Below are 21016 nucleotides of genomic sequence, written 5' to 3'. Positions count from 1 at the left end.
TGGGTTTTCAGATCACAGTAGGATTTCGTATTAGAGTATAAAGTAAAAATTACTCACGTTGCGGGGTAATTAATCTGTTTATAGTAGGATCCATTCTTCTTAATTGAATTCATCATTCCTCTTTATTATATTTTAGGATGAATAGTCAGTTTAAGCTCCGGGTCTCAGGAAATTAATGTAAGTCAGTGCAATGTCCTGTAAAGTGGTGGAAATGTTGAAATGAAATACTGATGTAATTATTGTTTTCCTGTTTATGACTTGTATTTTTTACTTACTCCACAATTTAATATCTTTATTGTATGAGAATATCCTTAGTCTTTTGATTACCAGTAGCATAATTGCAATTATATAATTTACTGCTCTTTACAGTTGGAGAAAATGAATATTAGACATAGTTAAGTTCAGGTTATTGTTGCTTTGGCCCTCTAACACAGCTCAGGTTTCTCATGTGGCCCTTTGGAAAAAAAAAATTCCCCCTGCTGTAAACAGACTGTACTGGGTGGGGGAGGTGCACAGCGCCTGTGCACTCAGGGTGTTTGCATGTGCCTGCACAGCGCTGCTGTTACTTCCATCTGTCAGATGGGCCTAAAGTTTGAAGGCGCATGTCTGTCAACAGCTTCTGCAAGGGTCAATGCCGCCTGCTGCGAGAAAAGTAGGTTTTCTAACCTTTAGGGTGCGACGACAGCTCTGACCCGTTCATGTAGGAAATCAGTGAGCAGAACCAACATGCCACAGGACTGAGGCTGAGGCAAGTTAACCAAGAGCACAACTTCAAATAAAAAGAACGAAATAAATAAACACAATAGCTGTGTAGTCTGGAAACCCACTTGATTGATAGACCTGGCCTAGGAAAGACTGAGCCGACAGGAAACAAATAAAATAATCCCTCTCAGTAAAATAACAATAATGAACATACGCACTGAAAGAGAAAGAGGTGGTCAGGTGGCACCGATCACCGCTCGCTATCAGGATGGTGTTTGGAAGCCGGGAACAGACTTTTAATGCTTTTTCCTCTTTGTCCTCTCCCTCTGTAGACCACACAGAAAGGCCCTGGAGACACGGGGATGGGACCTTGGCCAATTGTCATAGCAGTGACTGTAATAGTGGCCGCTTTAGGCACTGGGTTCGGCTGGTGGCTGAAATCCTGCTGCTCCAATGTCCCAACCTCTGCATCCAGTGATGAAGAACATGAGCTTGAACAACCTTTTAACGGAGCGCCTCCTCCTCTTCCTCATCTTCCTCCTGGAGTCAATGGCCGCCCCCCGGTAAATACTCCAGTTTAGAGTCCAGCGTCTAAACATGCAAATGTAAGAGCTGCTTTCTCTGCTGTTTTTAAACTTTCACCTTTAAGCTCAGACATTCACTTATAGCAAGGAGTCTGTATATGACACACACACACATAAGGGGATATATTTTCATCACACCCTCAGTTTATATATATTATATGTCTATGTATGAAATTGTTCTAATTTCTAATAGTTTCATATGTAATTTTTACATTTGTGTTTTTATTTTACATGTATGTATATCTCACATGGAAATTCAATAGACATATTTACATCTGTGTAAGGGGTGTGAATTAAGTGTTTAATTTAAAGCTTATTAAAATTTTTATGGTGAAAAGTAGGCTATGACTCTTTTTGTTTTGTTTGGTGTTGGGTTTTGTTGGTTTTGTGTTATGATTTTATTATGTACAGCACTTTGTGCTACAAGCTTTGTATAACAAGTGCTATATAAATAAAGACTGTATCTGTGTTGTTAGTTTTGGTTAACTAGTAGTTCATTGGGGAACAGTGTGAGCACATTAGGTTATTTAGGTATGCTTTAGGCTCAGGGCGGAGGGAGACACTGGCCTCAGCACTCAGGGTGATGACTTCACAACAATTGGCCTCATGACAAAAAGGAATTTTTCCACATAGGCTACCAGTGTCTTGCAGCCGGAACAACGAGTGTGTCCTTACACACCCCGGCTCTGAGCAGCTATGTAAGTGTGTCTTTTGTGCTGTCACACGCTGCTGCTTCATAGCAGAGGAGCGGTGATTATTTACATGGACGCACATACACAGAAATGTGTTCCTGCACCGCAGCTGCTGGGCTCAGATAAAGGGAGGGCAGACACTTTAAACAGAAATGAACTGGGTTGGTCTGCAGGTAACAATGCAATAGACTATGATTGAAGCAGACTATGGGTTTTCAGATCTTCCCGCTTATTAACAGATTTCCTGATATAATATAATTATAAATGATAAAAGAATGCACGCACAATCTCCCCACACATTCGGTGTGAGTTATCGCCATCAGTTGTTCAAAGGCTAAATTAGACCGTGTGTTTCTCTGTTAAACACACACACACACACACACACACACACAGTTTGAGTCGCATGTCCGATATTAACCTTTAGGCTGGAGGGTGAGAGAAAGGCTCTGAACAGATCATGTCGAAAATCGGTGAACAGAGTTTAAACACCATCCTGCATCAGGGCAAACAAAATACAGTGCTCAGAGTAACGGAGCGTGTGTGTAAATATATAACAGGCCCATAGGCTTTATAATAAACACTGAAAATTCAGTTCTGACTCAGTGTTTGTGATTTTTACAGCAGGTACATGTGGAGGGAAAAACATTTATTATATATTATTGTAGAGTATTAGAGTATAAAGCCTGTTACTCACGTTGCGGGGTCATTATTCTGTTTATAGTGGGATCCATTCTTCTGAATTAGATTTAGGATGAATACTCAGTTTAAGCCCAGGGTCTCAGCAAATGAATATACGGAGAGGAAACAGGCCTATGGAAAACACGAAACACGAAAAACCCAAAAAACTTAAAATAGTAAAATTTACTTTCAAACAATCCAAATCTGTTACAAACTGTGGTGTCATTCTGGTTTAAACAGGTAGAATTAATGTTTCCATTTTCAGGAAAAGCAAAAGTAAATTAAAAAAAAAAAAGGATTCATGCGATTAAAAACACACCAGCAACACAATGATGAGCTGGAAACCGAATCACAAGTTTCACAAGAATAAACCTCATAATTCATGTTTTATTCTTTTCAGGAAATAAATGGAGATATCAGAAACATTTTATCTTTAAAAACACATGAGATCAATAGATTTACGCGATGGCCGCGATAGACTTCATCAATAATTCAACGGATTATCTCTGAGGAAAATAAGATGAATGTGATTTCTTGTTAAAGCAGCCTCGTCGATTCTTTGAAATATTTCCAAACAACACAGACCTACGAATTCATGGAGATACCTCAGAACTGTGCTTAGTGTCAGTAGCTTCTGGCTGATTCAAACCTGCATTCATACAGATAAGGCCACTGAGAACAAGCTGTCTATTTCCAGCACGCCCTGAAACAAAATATACCTTTTGCTGAGCAGAATCATATATGCACAAGATTTTTGTATTTCCACATTAAAAAGCACATTAAAAACATTGGGTCACTGTCACAGCTCATAGCATTGTTTGTGGCTCCAGCAGATTTTTAGTGAAATGCTCTTTAGAAAAAAGCCCTGACTGTCAGAAACCTGACTCCAAATGAAGAGCTCTGTAACTGCTTGATGTGTAAATATACAACAGTTGCTTACAAGTTCACCATATTAACAAAGTGATGATATGTCAGTATTGTGTTCAAATTTTGTTTCCGCTGGCAAGTGGCCAAATACATAAGTCATTGCAAGGACTGCCCTCAAACAACACAAACAATAGGCAGGTAGTTGAAAAGCCATGGATGACATGCCTCCCTCCTAAGCCCTCTATCTAACCCGTTACTCTCTCTTTTGCTCTCACATACTTCAGTTCATGTTGAAAACAGAGTTTAAACACCATCCTGCGTCAGGGCAAACAACCTGAGGCTTTGATGTTGGTCTGAATGTGCCGCAGCAATTCACTGTTTACAAGCTTTAGCCTCAGGGTGGAGGGCGACACACACTTAAGTATTCAGGTGTACGACTGCCACAACTTTTTTTCTACAGTCCATTGTTTTGCAGTCGAGCAGTGAGCGTGTCCTCATTAGATTAAAAAGAGATGAACTCATCTCATTTTAATCGTATGTTATTTTACTTGTGTGGATCGTAGAATTTAAAGCCAGTTTTCCATTCTCAGAGCTAACAGGTTGATTTTCAAGGACCAAATACTCACACTCCTAGTGCAGTGTGAAGGTGGGCCACATGAATTCTTTCATTCTTGAAGTCTGAGTTTTGCAGCAGATGCAGCGGGCGTGTCCTCAAATAACACCTGTGTGTGTGTGTGTGTGTGTGTGTGTGTGTGTGTGTGTGTGTGTGTGTGTGTGTGTGTGTGTGTGTGTGTGTTAACAGAGCCATATATGCACCATGAGTCAGCGAACACAGACTGAGAGCCATTTAATACCTCAGAACTGTGCTTAGTTTAAGTAGCTACTGGAGTTAATTTGTGGGCTAATTTAAAACTAATATTTATGCAGGCAAGGCCAATGAGAGCAATCTAAATCACTTTTGCAAGTTAACCAAGAGCACAGCTTAAATAAACATACGTTCATTTTACAAAGACTGTAGGTGTTGAACAGGTCAAGTACACACGTCACAACAAGTGTAGTCTGGGAACCCACATGATTGATGGACCTAGCCGGGGAAGGACTGAGGCTACAGGGAGCAGGGAGAAGGGGAGCACATGGGGGAGGGGTGAGCAACTCATCCCAGACAGGAACACCGAGAGAAGGAAGGAAGGAATTCAGAAAGGGGAGAGTGGCTGTGAGGGTGTTGTGTTGACAGTGTTGAAAGTGAGGGTTTTTCTGAAGGAGAAAGCCTAAAATAATCTCTCTCAGTAAATAATAGTCCAATAATAAACATGATTAATGTGACTTTTATAGTGACTTCATGCATGTGGCTCCACGGTCTTTCCATGAGTAAAAAACAGGTGGATTCAAATGGATCCGCTTTGGTTTTCCTCAAACGAATTATGTTGCATTTTTTCCTTTAAAAAAAATCTTTCAATCAGTGTTAAAGTCTACTGTGATTGTCTTGGGAGGTGACACGCAGTAAGAGCTGTTAACATACCTGTTAACAGGTTAACAGGTACCTGTTGACATACCTGAATCAACAGTTATGTGAATATAACTGTTCACATAGCTGTTGATTCAAGCCCCACCCTGGATGTCATGCTCCACACTGGGGCTGGGCGGATACGGCGGGGACCGGTCAGAAGGGGTGGGAGGGCCCCAGAGATGATATAAAAGTCGCCGTGAGACTGTGACTCCGCAGTTATAGCGGTGAAGAAGATGTGGCTTCAACGCTTTGCATTCATTCTCCTCTGCAGTGGCTTCGCCGTTCAGGGAGGTTATATCGAGGTGTCTGTGGGAGATCCCGTTAGGTTTCCAGAAACTAGAACCTGTGCGACAGAAAACGCTGAACTGAGTCACCATCTGGCAGGTGACAGAGATCAGCTGGTGGCTCGTTATCAGGACGGTGTTTGGAAGCCGGGACCAGGTTACCAAGACCGGATGGGTCCAGGCACCTCTGTCACCTTGAACACTACTTACATCACCGATAAAGGACTGTATCATTTAACCTGTGAGAAGACCCCTACCCAGCTGGATGTTGTACCTTTCTATGAGGCGGAGGCTGCTGAGAGAAAACCTGCCACAGTGCACTGTTACTACGGTACAGCAGGCAGACATGTGGAGTCAGTGCGGTGGGAAAGAGACGGAAAACATGTCTTTGAGATAAAGTTCTCCTCCAATGAAACCACACTTGGGGCAGGATTTGAGGGAAGAGTGTCTCTACCACCTGAGAGCAACAAAACTGGGAACTTCTCGCTGATTTTCCAGTGGGTTCTGCCGGAGGATCGAGGTGATTATCGCTGCTATATCCAGGCTGATGGGGAGAAAGAGAGGGGAAACCCTGCTGCTGCTAGACTGAGGGTCAAAGAGGAGAGTCCGGGTCAGACCACCACAGCCCCGCAGCCTGCAAGTGTGAGTATACACCTGTACTGAACCAGACTTTTAGAGCCTCACTGTCCCACTGCATCTGAATTTAGGTGAATATCTCTTTTTCCTCTTTGTCCTCTCCCTCTGTAGACCACACAGAAAGGCCCTGGAGACACGGGGATGGGACCTTGGCCAATTGTCATAGCAGTGACTGTAATAGTGGCCGCTTTAGGCACTGGGTTCGGCTGGTGGCTGAAATCCTGCTGCTCCAATGTCCCAACCTCTGCATCCAGTGATGAAGAACATGAGCTTGAACAACCTTTGAATGGAGCGCCTCCTCCTCTTCCTCATCTTCCTCCTGGAGTCAATGGCCGTCCCCCGGTAAATACTCCAGTTTAGAGTCCAGCGTCTAAACATCCAAATGTAAGAGCTGCTTTCTCTGCTGTTTTTAACATTCATTTATAACAGGGAGTCTGTGCTGCCCCACACTGAAATGTAATCACACACACACACACACACACACACACACACACACACAAGGGGATATATTTTCATCACACCCTCAGTTTATAACCCATAGTGGAATTTGTATATATTAAAATGATCATATGATGAATTTTTATGTTTTATAAGTTGTGGCTATATTTGTCAACAATATATATTTAATGAAAGTTTGTTAAAACAACATACATAGGCTATAAAATTCTGTATCTTCTAACTTCCCATTCAGGGAAGGTGGTCTCAGACTTTTGGACCCTACTACATCAACATATATTGACAGGTTTTGAGATGGAAATATATTTATGTAACATGTCTACAAAAAAAACAACATACATAAACATACATATTTGCATGCATATGTCAACGTATGAAATTGTCCCAATTTCTAATAGTTTCATATGTAATTTTTACATTTGTGTTTTTATTTTACATGTATGTATATCTCACATGGAAATTCAATAGACATATTTACATCTGTGTAAGGGGTGTGAATTAAGTGTTTAATTTAAAGCTTATTAAATTTTTTATGGTGAAAAGTAGGCTATGACTCTTTTTGTTTTGTTTGGTGTTGGGTTTTGTTGGTTTTGTGTTATGATTTTATTATGTACAGCACTTTGTGCTACAAGCTTTGTATAACAAGTGCTATATAAATAAAGACTGTATCTGTGTTGTTAGTTTTGGTTAACTAGTAGTTCATTGGGGAACAGTGTGAGCACATTAGGTTATTTAGGTATGCTTTAGGCTCAGGGCGGAGGGAGACACTGGCCTCAGCACTCAGGGTGGTGACTTCACAACAATTGGCCTCATGACAATAAGTGCCTTGCAGCCGGAAGTGTATCCCTACACACCCTGGCTCTGAGCAGCTATGTATGTGTGTCTTTTGTGCTGTCACACGCTGCTGCTTCATAGCAGAGGAGCGTGATTATTTACATGGACGCACATACACAGAAATGTGTTCCTGCACCGCAGCTGCTGGGCTCAGATAAAGGGAGGGCAGACACTTTAAACAGAAATGAACTGGGTTGGTCTGCAGGTAACAATGCAATAGACTATGATTGAAGCAGACTATGGGTTTTCAGATCTTCCCGCTTATTAACAGATTTCCTGATATAATATAATTATAAATGATAAAAGAATGCACGCACAATCTCCCCACACATTCGGTGTGAGTTATCGCCATCAGTTGTTCAAAGGCTAAATTAGACCGTGTGTTTCTCTGTTAAACACACACACACACACACACACACACACACACACACACACACACACACACACACACACACACACACACACACAGTTTGAGTCGCATGTCCGATATTAACCTTTAGGCTGGAGGGTGAGAGAAAGGCTCTGAACAGATCATGTTGAAAATCGGTGAACAGAGTTTAAACACCATCCTGCATCAGGGCAAACAAAATACAGTGCTCAGAGTAACGGAGTGTGTGTGTAAATATATAACAGGCCCATAGGCTTTATAATAAACACTGAAAATTCAGTTCTGACTCTGTGTTTGTGATTTTTACAGCAGGTACATGTGGAGGGAAAAACATTTATTATATATTATTGTAGAGTATTAGAGTATATGTAACAGCCTAAATACTGAAAATTCAATTCTGACTCAGTGTTCATTCCTCATTATCATTTTTTCTTTATTATATTTTAGGATGAATACTCAGTTTAAGCCCAGGGTCTCAGCAAATGAATATACGGAGAGGAAACAGGCCTATGGAAAACACGAAACACGAAAACCCCAAAAAACTTAAAATAGTAAAATTTACTTTTAAACAATCCAAATCTGTTACAAACTGTGGTGTCATTCTGGTTTAAAAAATTCAAACAGGTAGAATTAATGTTTCCATTTTCAGGAAAAGCAAAAGTAAATTAAAAAAAAAAAGGATTCATGCGATTAAAAACACACCAGCAACACAATGATGAGCTGGAAACCGAATCACAAGTTTCACAAGAATAAACCTCATAATTCATGTTTTATTCTTTTCAGGAAATAAATGGAGATATCAGAAACATTTTATCTTTAAAAACACATGAAATCAATAGATTTACGCGATGGCCGCGATAGACTTCATCAATAATTCAACGCATTATCTCTGAGGAAAATAAGATGAATGTGATTTCTTTGAAATATTTCCAAACAACACAGACCTACGAATTCATGGAGATACCTCAGAACTGTGCTTAGTGTCAGTAGCTTCTGGCTGATTCAAACCTGCATTCATACAGATAAGGCCACTGAGAACAAGCTGTCTATATCAAAATATACCTCATAAAAAACAATAATCTACAAATGTAAAAACAATGTTGACCGGATAAACTATAAGTGTTGTGTGAATAGGTCTCGTCAGGGACCTGGGAAATTTGCAGCCACTCGCCTCGGCACTTGTGTGTGACCTTATATGGGCATCTGTTAACAGCTTCTGCAAGAGATAGAAAAATAGGTTTGACTCGCATTTCCGGTAAGAACCTTTAGGGTGGAGGGTGGGACGACAGCTCTGACCCGTTCAGGTCTGAATGTGCCGCACTTTTGCAAGTTAACCAAGAGCACAACTTAAAATAAAAAGAAATAAATAATCATACGTTCATATTACAAACACAATAGATGTTAACCATGAGCCCGCTTGATTGATGGGGGGGGGGGGGGGGGGGGGGGGGGGGGGACTTATCCCAGACAGGAGAGCCACACCTAGAGAGAGAGAGAGAGAGAGAGAGAGAGAGAAGGAAGGAAGGAAGGAAGTAATTGGGAAAGGGGAAGGTGGCGGTGAGGATGTTGTGTTGACAGTGTTGAAAGTGAGGGTCTGAAGGAGAAAGCCTAAAATAATTCCTCTCAGTAAATAATAGTCCAATTATAAACACGATTAATGTGATTTTTATAAAGTTTTTTCCTTTTAAAATAATCTTTCAATCAGTGTTAAAGTCTACTGTGATCGTCTTGGGAGGTGAGGCCACTGAGAACAAGCTGTCTATTTCCAGCACGCCCTGAAACAAAATATACCTTTTGCTGAGCAGAATCATATATGCACAAGATTTTTGTATTTCCACATTAAAAAGCACATTAAAAACATTGGGTCACTGTCACAGCTCATAGCATTGTTTGTGGCTCCAGCAGATTTTTAGTGAAATGCTCTTTAGAAAAAAGCCCTGACTGTCAGAAACCTGACTCCAAATGAAGAGCTCTGTAACTGCTTGATGTGTAAATATACAACAGTTGCTTACAAGTTCACCATATTAACAAAGTGATGATATGTCAGTATTGTGTTCAAATTTTGTTTCCGCTGGCAAGTGGCCAAATACATCAGTCATTGCAAGGACTGTGGACCTGGTCCCCATCTCTGTAGTGCTTTCATTACAATTTCCTTATATGGTCATACACAGTTTTGCCCTTGGCAGTGACTCGTCATCTTCAGGAAGAGTGTTACCTTGTGTCTTTATCTCTGCCCTCAAACAACACAAACAATAGGCAGGTAGTTGAAAAGCCATGGATGACATGCCTCCCTCCTAAGCCCTCTATCTAACCCGTTACTCTCTCTTTTGCTCTCACATACTTCAGTTCATGTTGAAAACAGAGTTTAAACACCATCCTGCGTCAGGGCAAACAACCTGAGGCTTTGATGTTGGTCTGAATGTGCCGCAGCAATTCACTGTTTACAAGCTTTAGCCTCAGGGTGGAGGGCGACACACACTTAAGTATTCAGGTGTACGACTGCCACAACTTTTTTTCTACAGTCCATTGTTTTGCAGTCGAGCAGTGAGCGTGTCCTCATTAGATTAAAAAGAGATGAACTCATCTCATTTTAATCGTATGTTATTTTACTTGTGTGGATCGTAGAATTTAAAGCCAGTTTTCCATTCTCAGAGCTAACAGGTTGATTTTCAAGGACCAAATACTCACACTCCTAGTGCAGTGTGAAGGTGGGCCACAGCCATTAAGTCTGGTCAGGCAGCCTTCCTGGGAAATTTGCAAATTAGACATCTAACATGAATTCTTTCATTCTTGAAGTCTGAGTTTTGCAGCAGGTGCAGAGGGCGTGTCCTGAAATAACACCTGTGTGTGTGTGTGTGTGTGTGTGTGTTAACAGAGCCATATATGCACCATGAGTCAGCGAACACAGACTGAGAGCCATTTAATACCTCAGAACTGTGCTTAGTTTAAGTAGCTACTGGAGTTAATTTGTGGGCTAATTTAAAACTAATATTTATGCAGGCAAGGCCAATGAGAGCAATCTAAATCACTTTTGCAAGTTAACCAAGAGCACAGCTTAAATAAACATACGTTCATTTTACAAAGACTGTAGGTGTTGAACAGGTCAAGTACACACGTCACAACAAGTGTAGTCTGGGAACCCACATGATTGATGGACCTAGCCGGGGAAGGACTGAGGCTACAGGGAGCAGGGAGAAGGGGAGCACATGGGGGAGGGGTGAGCAACTCATCCCAGACAGGAACACCGAGAGAAGGAAGGAAGGAATTCAGAAAGGGGAGAGTGGCTGTGAGGGTGTTGTGTTGACAGTGTTGAAAGTGAGGGTTTTTCTGAAGGAGAAAGCCTAAAATAATCTCTCTCAGTAAAATAATCAATTTTTATGTATTATGAGCTGTTTTCATAACTGTTAACACTGAGGTCCACCCTGACAGCCATATTTTCTTAATGTTATGACTAACGAGCCTTCTTCAACCTAGAGACACAGACATACACACACAAAGGAAATATTGAATATTGTCCTCGTTCATACTGTTTTGTCCCTTTACCTCCTGGGGAGTACTTAAGTAAACAAAATAGTTGTGAACACTGCTTATAGATGTGCTGCACTATTAAAGCTCTTGTGTTGGTGGCAAGATGTGAGAAGTCAAAATGGCACAAAAGCCACAATTCACTGCCACAGAGCTGTGTGTGCTGAATGATCAGGTAGAAATACTCCGGCAAATTCTATTCTCTAAATTATAGAATACGGTTACAAATCATCAAAAGACAAAACTGTGGAAACTAACACAGCTACAGACTGAGGTTAACCGCTTTGATCAGCCAGTGTAAAAAAGGAAATAGCCTGATGTCAGCAAGCGCACTGCCTTGTGTATTTCTGGCATGTTGAGTCATCGTGAAAGCTATGGGTGTTAAATTACACATTGAAAAAGGAGCAAGGGTTCATTTAAGTTGTGGATGTAAATATAAGAACAAAATTTGACCATTACTCTGCAGCACAGAGCTGCACAGATGATTCTGTTGCTTTTTGTTATGTCTTGGCTGCCTTTCACTTTGTATGTGCAATGCTTTTATTGATTTTCTTTCATTGCACTTTTGCTGCTGTCAGCTACATTTTGTTGAACTAAGGTATTTTGACAAGAAAGCCATCTCTATCTATCCCACTGCCATCGGTGTCTTACAATAGGACTACTCAGGTGAATTATACTGTGGCATAAGTACTAGTCTTCCTGGCCACAAAAACCATCTGTTGATTAAACTGAACAAGTGATGCTCTGATGAAGGTAACAACCATTATGGAGATATAACTCATTCATACACATGATTTTATTTATTTCCCACATTAAATTAGCATTTACTTCAAAAGGGTTATTGTTCACAGAAAATCAAGAGTGGAAAAGCTACAACAAATAAAATCTACATGGTTTCCAAGGACATTAATGAATATACAACAAACCAGTAATAACCATTAATCTGCTGCCATAAACCTAGTTTATAAGCATTTTGCCTCTAGTGATGTTTGCAACAACACAGTAGATTTTAATGTGACAAAGCTGCAAGCTTCAGGGAGGAATGTCAATGAACCGTAGTGAAACATGAAGCTTTCTCTCAAAGGCACACAGTCAAGGTGCTTCTCTAATCTGTATGCAATGCATGCAGACGATACAACAATCCTGCACAAAGACAGTGAATCAACCTTCACTTATCACAACCAGACTGCTTCCAGGCAGAATAAGATATTCATTAAATGATAGATGCAGGTTTTTCAAGAGCTAAAGACAGCAGGGTTGGGTGCAGTATTGTGACAAAACATACAATATATGAAAGGACATTAATGGAGAATATATTTGATAAATAACACAACAGAGAGATTGGACAAACAAGAAAACCATCAAAATAAAGGATGGAGAACATTGGCAATATACAGCTTGTAACAGGGAGAAGAAACAAGGAAATTCCATTGTTTAACTGCATTCAACAAAACAAGTATCATGTATTCTCACTGGGAATCATTACATTTCAAAAGCAGTTTGAACTGTGGGGGACGTGTCACAGAGTTAGTGTACGCTATGAATCAGAAGAAGTTGCTGCCTGGATCTATTTGTTAAACCATAGAAATGAAAGACAGAAATGTTACATACATCTCAAGCTTGTAAGTGATGTTTTAAGTATTTTTTTCAATTAAAGAAGAGAAACCAAATCCATTCCGTTTTTTACTTTTCTCTACTTTTTGAAAAAGAAATGAAACTGTGCAATGTCACTTTTAAAAGGGATATGTTCTACATGTTATAACAAGACCAATGCATTCTTAGTTTTGGTCCTGGATCTTCCTGTTAATCATCTCACAACTTCTTAAACTTGCAAGTTGTCTGTTTAAGTAGCGTTTTTTTTAACTGAATGTGCTGTTTGTTCTTTTAATCACTGCTTCTTAAAAGATACATTTTCACGAACAATACAATAGGATGTTCCCCTTTTTAGACAAAAAAAGATGTGATCTGGGCTGCTAATGAACAAAAATCAGAGTTTCTGTTGTGTACAAACACAGCCGAAAGCAGAACTTCATTTCATTATTTTTCACTACCTTCCTACCCCATGCTTGTTCGTCACGACCCTCATCCCAGCCCTCCCCTCAGTGCACTAGCTCCAGCTGGCTGGTGGAGAAAGGCAGGACCCCGCTGACATAGTAGGCGATACCCAGGGAGAGGAGGGCTATCACCACAAGCAGCAGCAGGACCCTCCAGAAGCCCAGGTCCTCCACAAACTCCTGCCAGGTTGTCCTGAAGCTTGACAGGACGCCCTCACTGCTCTGCAGGTTGGGGTTGAGTAAGGAGTGACTCTCCATTGCACTGGAACAGACGAAAAAAAAAAAAAACTGTTATGAGGGTCGATTTATAAAAATCAGCTCCCCCCAAAAATCTGGTTTTTCAAGAACAAACCGGGAGAAAGACGGGAAGGATGTAGTACATAAACAAAACACACAAAAATTAAAAAACAAACAACATTAATACAGAAGATATTTGATAAATAACACACCTGCAGACCTGCCAAGCTTGGGAAAATATTCTGAGTACCTCAGCAATGTAATGCTTAGTTCACATTCCTTTACACCACTTTTATTATGAGTGCCTATACAAACTGATCACGGTAGGTGAAACGTTAATAACATTAATAACTTTAATAACGTTAAGTTTTCTCAGTGTTGGCAGGTCTGGGTTAACGTAACTCCACGTTTACCCCGGGTCCATTTACCTTTGCAAAGGAGTTCAAAGCACCGTCGATTTACCGTGTTTTGAAATGATGACATCTGTCGATCATGCCCAGTTGATATTTGAATTTATGAACCCAGCGCTATGATTGGTTGAATTGTTCTTCTTCTTTTGCTTCTCTGCAGGCTAAAGTACCGCAAACGCACAATTGAACTCCAGCTTTTTGTGTAGCGACAAATCTCACCAGCGTATTTTGATGTCAAAATACAAACCTGCTATGCAACATATGTACATGTTATCAGGTCTGACATGGAGAGATCGGAAAAAAGAGGAAACTATGAAGATAAAAGAAAGAATATACCTATATATACATGTAATATAATGGTAATATACAGCTGGTAGCAAGGACGCTTATGTTATTGTATGACATTCAACAAAACATCCTATTTTCTCAGTGTGAGTCATTTTCAAAACCAGTTTGAAGAGGGCATGTTTCATGATTCACTGAATGATGCAGATATTATCTCTGTGTAAAAATAACTTAGTATTACACTTGGAGGAATGTGCATGGTCTCCCTGCCTGTGTGGCTTTCCTGCAGGAACCGTTAGTTTGTGTTGAAGGTGTTGTGTTATTATGTCAGTCAGGACTGATTAAACAACTGAAATACCTCTTGTTGGTTATTGTAGTTTGGCCCATTAATTTGGCCTGTACATCAACATGATTGGCAGCAGCCAACATCAAAACTCAAAGTGCCAAACTCCAGTGACCTGTGATAAAGATCTTACTCCTTTTCTCAGTCACAACTCAGTCAAATCTAAACACAGACACGATCTGCAGATTTCAGTATGACTTGTGCTTTCTGATGATCAGTCATTATCTCTGATGTCATTACTTCCACAAAAGAAATCACACAAAAATAAAGAGGCTCCTTACAGCTTGAGAACCAAAGCATCAAAGTAACTCAGTGATCGTTGTTTGTACGTCCGTTGCCAACAAGAACAGCAGATGAGTAATTCAGCACTTAAACAGTGCCAGTTTGAGCACTGGTTGTTTTAGCCTTCGGGGCCATGTGTATTTTTGCAAATTGTAGCTGGCAGGACAGTGGTTGCTGCAACAACTTCCTGTTTTGTTGCTGAAACTACTGAATGAATGAGCCATTAAAATATACTTGTGTCAGGTATCTTAACCCCCTATTGTACATACTTGCACATCCTCACACCCTCCCACTTTGTAGAATCTGATGTGGTTAATCAAATAAGGCACTCAAGGGTGTGCAGAAGTTTGAAGTGGAAACTAGAAACACTTTCAGTAAACAGAACCACAGTATCACAGAAGTATCAGATAAATTGACTAAAACATTCAAGCATGTGCATGAAGAGTCCTTTTGTTGAACAGAATCATATATGCACAAGAAAACAGTCCCACTCCCCACTTAACTATTTGGGTCACTGTCACAGCTCATACCATTGTTTGTGGCTCCAGCAGGCAGATGTTTTTAGAGAAATGCTCTATGGAAAAAAACCCTGTGCCCCACCTCCTCAGCAGCAAGAGGAAACATGACTGTCAGAAACGTGACTCCAAATCAAGAGCTCTGTAACTGCTTGATGTGTAAATATACAACAGTTGCTGACAAGTTCACCACATTAACAAAGTGATGATATGTCAGTCTTTTTTTTTTTTAATTTTTAATTTTTTTTGGGCTTTTTATGCCTTTATTACGGATTGGTGGAGACTGACAGGAAAGGGGGTAGAGAGAGGGGAATGACATGCAGAAAGACCAGACCGGTCGGGTGTCAAACCGGTGACTAAGAGCGTCTTGCGCTCAATGTGGTATGCATCCTAACCACTTGACTACTACTACTAGAGAATTATGTCATATCGTTTATATCGATACAGCGCTTATTATGCCATAAAGCAAGACGTAAGTTCATCACTGTCAAACTCAGCTTCTCCCGGCCTCTCTCTACGCTGGCCCATGTAGCTTCAAACTAGGACTGTCTGCTTTGTTATTACACGGAAAAAAATGTCGAGATATATATCGTATATTGCCATTCAGCTAAAAAATATCGAGATATGAATTTTGGTCCATATCGCCCAGCCCTATGTCAGTATTGTTTTCAAAACTTGTTTCTGCTGGCAAGTGGCCACATACATCAGTTATTGCAAGGAATGTGGACTTTGTCCCCCATCTTACATCTGTAGTGCTGATGGACAGGACAGACAACCACAAAGTCTTTGAATTACATATGCGAGTGCTTAATTAGAAAATATGAACCTATTCTTTGAACACAAATGACTAACCTGGGCTTTTGCTCTAATGCCAGTTTATGATCTAGCACAGATGAATACACACTAGAGCAGCTTCCCCTGCACAGTCACAGATGATGTCATTCCACTGACATTGTGGTTAGTGTTAAAGTTACAGACTACACAGGAAGCAAAAGACAGAAAGTGAGTATCACACTGGAAGAAACTAACTTTCTGTGGGATGTTCATTTTAATTTCCTTAAACTAAAACTACTACTTAAACTATGCAGTATTCTTTTGCCTTATATGGTCATACAGTTTTGCCCTTGCCAACTACCACAAACAATAGGCAGGTAGTTGAAAAACCATGGAGGACATGCCTCCATCCTAAGCCCTCTATCTAACCCGTTACTCTCGCTCTTTTGCTCTCACATACCTCAGTCTCTCCACCCCTGCTTACCTCTCACTGTCAGCCATCTGCATGGTCTCCAGTTTGGAGTGGGGTCCTCTGTTGAAGCCCTTCACCTCCTGCTCCTCCAGCCCCTCCAGCAGACGAATGGCATCCTTGTTGACGCCACGTCTCTTCGCCAGCACCAGGGGAGTGGATCCATTGTGGTTACTGTCATACAGGACAATCAACAGACATTGCACTGTTAGACTACTTGGCCTATATAAATAAAATGACCTGACTTGATCATCCAGTAAAGACAGAGAGAGAGAGAGAGGGCCTCAGTCCCACTCCTCATTAATTCATTCCCTCACATCACAACAGTGCTGAATGACTCTGAAAGAGTTACCAAAAACAGCAACCACTTGCATAACAAAAGGCGAGGATTTCCCTTTAGTATAGCTGTCCACACCATGTTGTAATGTTAGTGTAAGTTGCATCATTACTGAGTCACTGAACTGAGGCGAGCATTTGCTGAACTTTCTGTCTGTCTGTTGTGGTGGAGAGAGAGGGACTGGCAGAGCTCTGGTTTCTACCCCACTGTCTTACGCAAGCCGGGCTACAAAAGGTCAACTGAGGTCAAGTTCATGTCTTGTCAGTAGTTTGTTGATATTTAAAAAAACAAAAACAAAATATAGAAAAAAAAAAACACATCTGCTTCCTGTGGTGTTGACATGAAAAATCACAGACGGTCTGCGTCTATGTTTACCTTTTCTTTCCATGCCTTCATAAATCTATAAAGAGTTCTGTTTAAAATTTAATCTCATTATCATCAAAAATTACAATTAAAATCACGGGTAACAACAGAGTATGAGGAATTTGTTTGACCCTGCCTGTCAAACTGAATAATGTGTGGTGTCCAGCCTTGAGGCGGGTTGTAAGAGCTTATAGATGTCAAACAGCTGGACTCGGCTCACCCAAAAACATGACAGCTGATGTTGAACTAGTTAAGATCCCCTGAAATCAACATTGACAAAACAAAGGACAAGGTTCCTTTGTTTTGTCAACATCTAAGGGAGGAAATCACTGACAGCATTGACAGGTTCAAATTTCCTCCCACACATAATTACATACCGACGTGCATGAGCCCTATCACGGGCTGTTTGAGGTGATCGCGCACACTTTCCCACGCACACTCAAGGAAATAAACCACAACTTAGCAAAGTGTTGTATCACTTTAGTTTGACAGTGGAATTGCACGTGTTTGTTTATCTGGGGATTTCTTTTCTTTTCCTGAAGGCAGATTTGTGAATTATGTGAATAAAATGTCACTTAACATGTAAAGTACCAATTGATATGGCAGAAGATGGTTAAAACATTTTATCATTATTAACCAACTTGCAAATGCATTCCTGTAACACAGTTGGTTAAGGCAGTGAATTTATGCAAATGATTGTGATTTCGGGCAGGGATGGCTAAGCCTTTGCAAACACTCATGCCACCTACTTTACTTAAGAATTATCAATCTCAGGCACAATAAATACACAATAGCAGCAAAAGCAAATAGAAAATTGATAAGCAAATGAAACACAGGAGATTAAGTTACGGAATAAGATTGAATGGTAAGATCACAAAAACACATTCACAAAAGCCTTAACTACTTCTTACCAGATATCAATCTTCAGCCCGTTGGACACCAGGAACTGTATAGTATCCACATGTCCACAAAGATGCAGTGCCGTGTTTCCCTGATAATCCGTCGCCAACAGATCGGCCCCGAACTTGTGCAGGAGGCGACATATGTCCACGTTGCCTCGGGCTGCTGCTAAGTGCAGGCCTGTGCGGCCCCGGTTGTCCCGGATGTTGGGGTCACACCCTGTCTCGAGGAGCCTCTTGGCGAAGGGCAGGTCTCCATCGATGCAGGCCTGCAGCAGCGGCACGTTGGTCTGCGACGAGTCATTGATGAAGACATAGGACATGTCCGAGTGGGTGTCAGAAAATTCCAGCGTACCTGCAAAGAGGAAAAAACAGGAGATGTTATTCAGTGTCACAAATATGTGACACGACTGAGGGGTCTTGTCAGCAAGTATTGCTGTAAAAGCAGAATCTTTCTTCCTGTTTCTTTTCATTGCAAACTTAGTATTTTGAGTTTTGGACAGATTATGATGACATTTCCTTGAGCTCTGGGAAACTGTAGTGTTTTTTTTTTTGTTTGTTTTTTTTTTTTTTTTTAGCTTTTACTGATATCATATAGACTAAACAATAATTTGGCAAATCAGGAAAATAACTGACAGATTATTCAATAATGAAAATAACTGTAGATTGCATTTCTCACAATCCTCAGGAAACTCCAGCATCACCGTCGAGACAACTATAAGTAAATGATCAGTGTGCGCCATCTAGTGGCTCTTCACGGCTACTAAAAACCTGAATCAGCTCAGACACTAATCACTGGTTTTAGAGGATAAGGGGCAATAAAACTGACAAACTACAAACTATAACAACACTGTAAAATGTTAAGTACTGTTTGAACTGCACTTAAAGAGAGTCCTTAATGGTTGACTACAGTCAAGTCTAAGTGGCTAAGTGGTGGTACAGCAATGTAGCTTGTGGTTTGAGGCTTTCTTTTTCATATTACTATATGATTTTGATTTTGGTAGAATGAAGAAGTTCAGACAAGAGCTGATTTCCACTTTTCTTATAGCCTCCAAGACACTCACATAAATCTGCATAGAATAATAATATTCAAGAGTAGACACAAAGGGTGGGAAATTCAGGACACACACTTTTAATATACTATAGGCTACAGGTATGTGGGTTCAGGAGCAGAAATAACTAAATAAACCTGCACCAGAGGAACACAGCAATAGTGTCCAATTCAGAGATCTCTTTTCATCAGAGATCCTCTTAATTCCACACTTCTTGGTCAAATAATTCATGACACAACATCAAAAACCTGTTGCACATTAAAGACCCAAACAACCAAACACAGACCACAGGTTAGCGTTATCCACTGTGTGTGTGTAAATACCTAAATCAAGTGCTCAGATGATCCTTGTCAGTGTTGTCTGTACCAGTTACTTATGTTTGGGTCATTGTCAATCACTAAATAAATCATTTGAATTAGATCAATGTTTCTTGTAAGCAGCCTGTACAAGCTGTCAGTTTCAGGACGTTGCAGAACAATTGAAGTTGCGTTTATACAGTACATGGCTAAAAGTGTGTGGACACCAAAATATTACACCCTAATGTTATTGTTGAACATGTTAGTCCAAAACCATAGCCTCAGCTCTTCTCATTTCAGACTTCCCACCAGATTGTAGCGCCTGTAGGAAATTGTGATGAATATTCAACATCTAATGACATTTAAATGACCAAATAATTATCCATTCCCCAAGGAAATGACAGGTAGATGAATCATTAATGATAGTAATCCTTTGTTACCACCCTAAACCATTAAAAAAAATGACCTCAGGCATAAGGTACACTAAAATAAAACATTACATATAAAATATAACACTAAATATAACATTTGAGAGGCTTGAAACAACAAAAATAACTAAAAAAAAAAGATTGATTTTCAAAATAGTTGCTGATTAATTTATTTTCAGTAGATAAAGTCAGTGTGTAAATGACAATAAAACACTGTAAACGCAATACAATTTAACATAAACTATTTCCCTACACCTGCTAGATACCAGTAACTAATTTCACAGCAAACATATCTTTAAACCCTGCAAGCAAAAAGACTATCATCTCCTTTATTTCGAGACAAAGTTACAAACTCATTTCAAGCAACTTACTTTAAGTTAATATTAGCGTGAATTCGTATATTTGAGCAGGAAAACAACAGATTACAATGAGCAGTGGTTAGCCAACACTAGCTGCAGCTAACAACATTAACCACTTTCAAGTAAGAACATGGCAGCAAATCATAATAATAAATGTATCTTCATAACATATCTAACTACGGCATGAATATATATATATATATTAAAAAAAATAAAACATTAACTCACAGGTGATGATGAAAATGCTTAAAAAGCTAGCGGAGCTAATGTTAGCCTGCTAGCTAAGGCTTCACACCCAGGTGAAACAGATTAATACGCGATTTAACAACTTTAGCAACATGCAAATGAACTAACTGACCATTTAAACTCTTTATTGGTTGTCTGTGACAGTACCCACCTGTTAAAATGTCCCAAATCAGCAGAGAAAAACACAACGTCGCTTTCCTGCGAGCTAACGCTACTAGCAGTGTTGTTGTTGTGCTGCTAGCTTCTTCGGCTTCTTTAGAGCAGCTGGGAACCAGCTCCAGAGGCTTTGTCGCCATCTACTGTTCAGGAGTATGATATAAATTTACCTCAATCTATCCTGTGAAACAAGTCCAACCAAACAACCACAATATTCTGAAACCCACAATACAAGATAACACTAATTTACATAAAAGCTGACTATTTATTTCTCATTTAATTGGAATCTAAGTGTATAGCTTCATGTTGGTTATGTTCTTGTCCCCCTCAATATTATAGCTACTAAATCCAGAAAAAA

General features: G+C 40.1%; 2 protein-coding genes across 2 annotated transcripts; one reads left to right on the top strand and one right to left on the bottom strand.

The window, feature by feature from the left end:
• Positions 1-5247: 5247 nt before the first annotated feature.
• Positions 5248-7040, top strand: LOC139607150 (uncharacterized). Its single transcript, XM_071459816.1, has 2 exons — positions 5248-5956; positions 6062-7040. Exons 1-2 carry the CDS (start codon positions 5264-5266, stop codon positions 6308-6310), a joined length of 942 nt encoding a protein of 313 aa, XP_071315917.1. The 5' UTR covers positions 5248-5263; the 3' UTR covers positions 6311-7040.
• Positions 7041-11931: 4891 nt separating this feature from the next.
• Positions 11932-20787, bottom strand: ankrd46b (ankyrin repeat domain 46b). Its single transcript, XM_071459817.1, has 4 exons — positions 20654-20787; positions 18134-18476; positions 16538-16696; positions 11932-13469 (listed from the first exon to the last, which is right to left on the bottom strand). The coding sequence occupies exons 2-4, from the start codon at positions 18442-18444 to the stop codon at positions 13253-13255; spliced, it is 687 nt and encodes a 228-aa protein (XP_071315918.1). The 5' UTR covers positions 18445-18476; positions 20654-20787; the 3' UTR covers positions 11932-13252.
• Positions 20788-21016: the final 229 nt, after the last annotated feature.

Source organism: Trachinotus anak, unplaced genomic scaffold (assembly GCF_046630095.1).
Source record: "Trachinotus anak isolate AG129_WGS33_773 ecotype Australia unplaced genomic scaffold, CSIRO_AGI_Tana_v1 ptg000023l, whole genome shotgun sequence".
Taxonomy (NCBI): Eukaryota; Metazoa; Chordata; class Actinopteri; order Carangiformes; family Carangidae; genus Trachinotus; species Trachinotus anak.
This window is presented reverse-complemented; position numbering and strand designations above follow the sequence as displayed.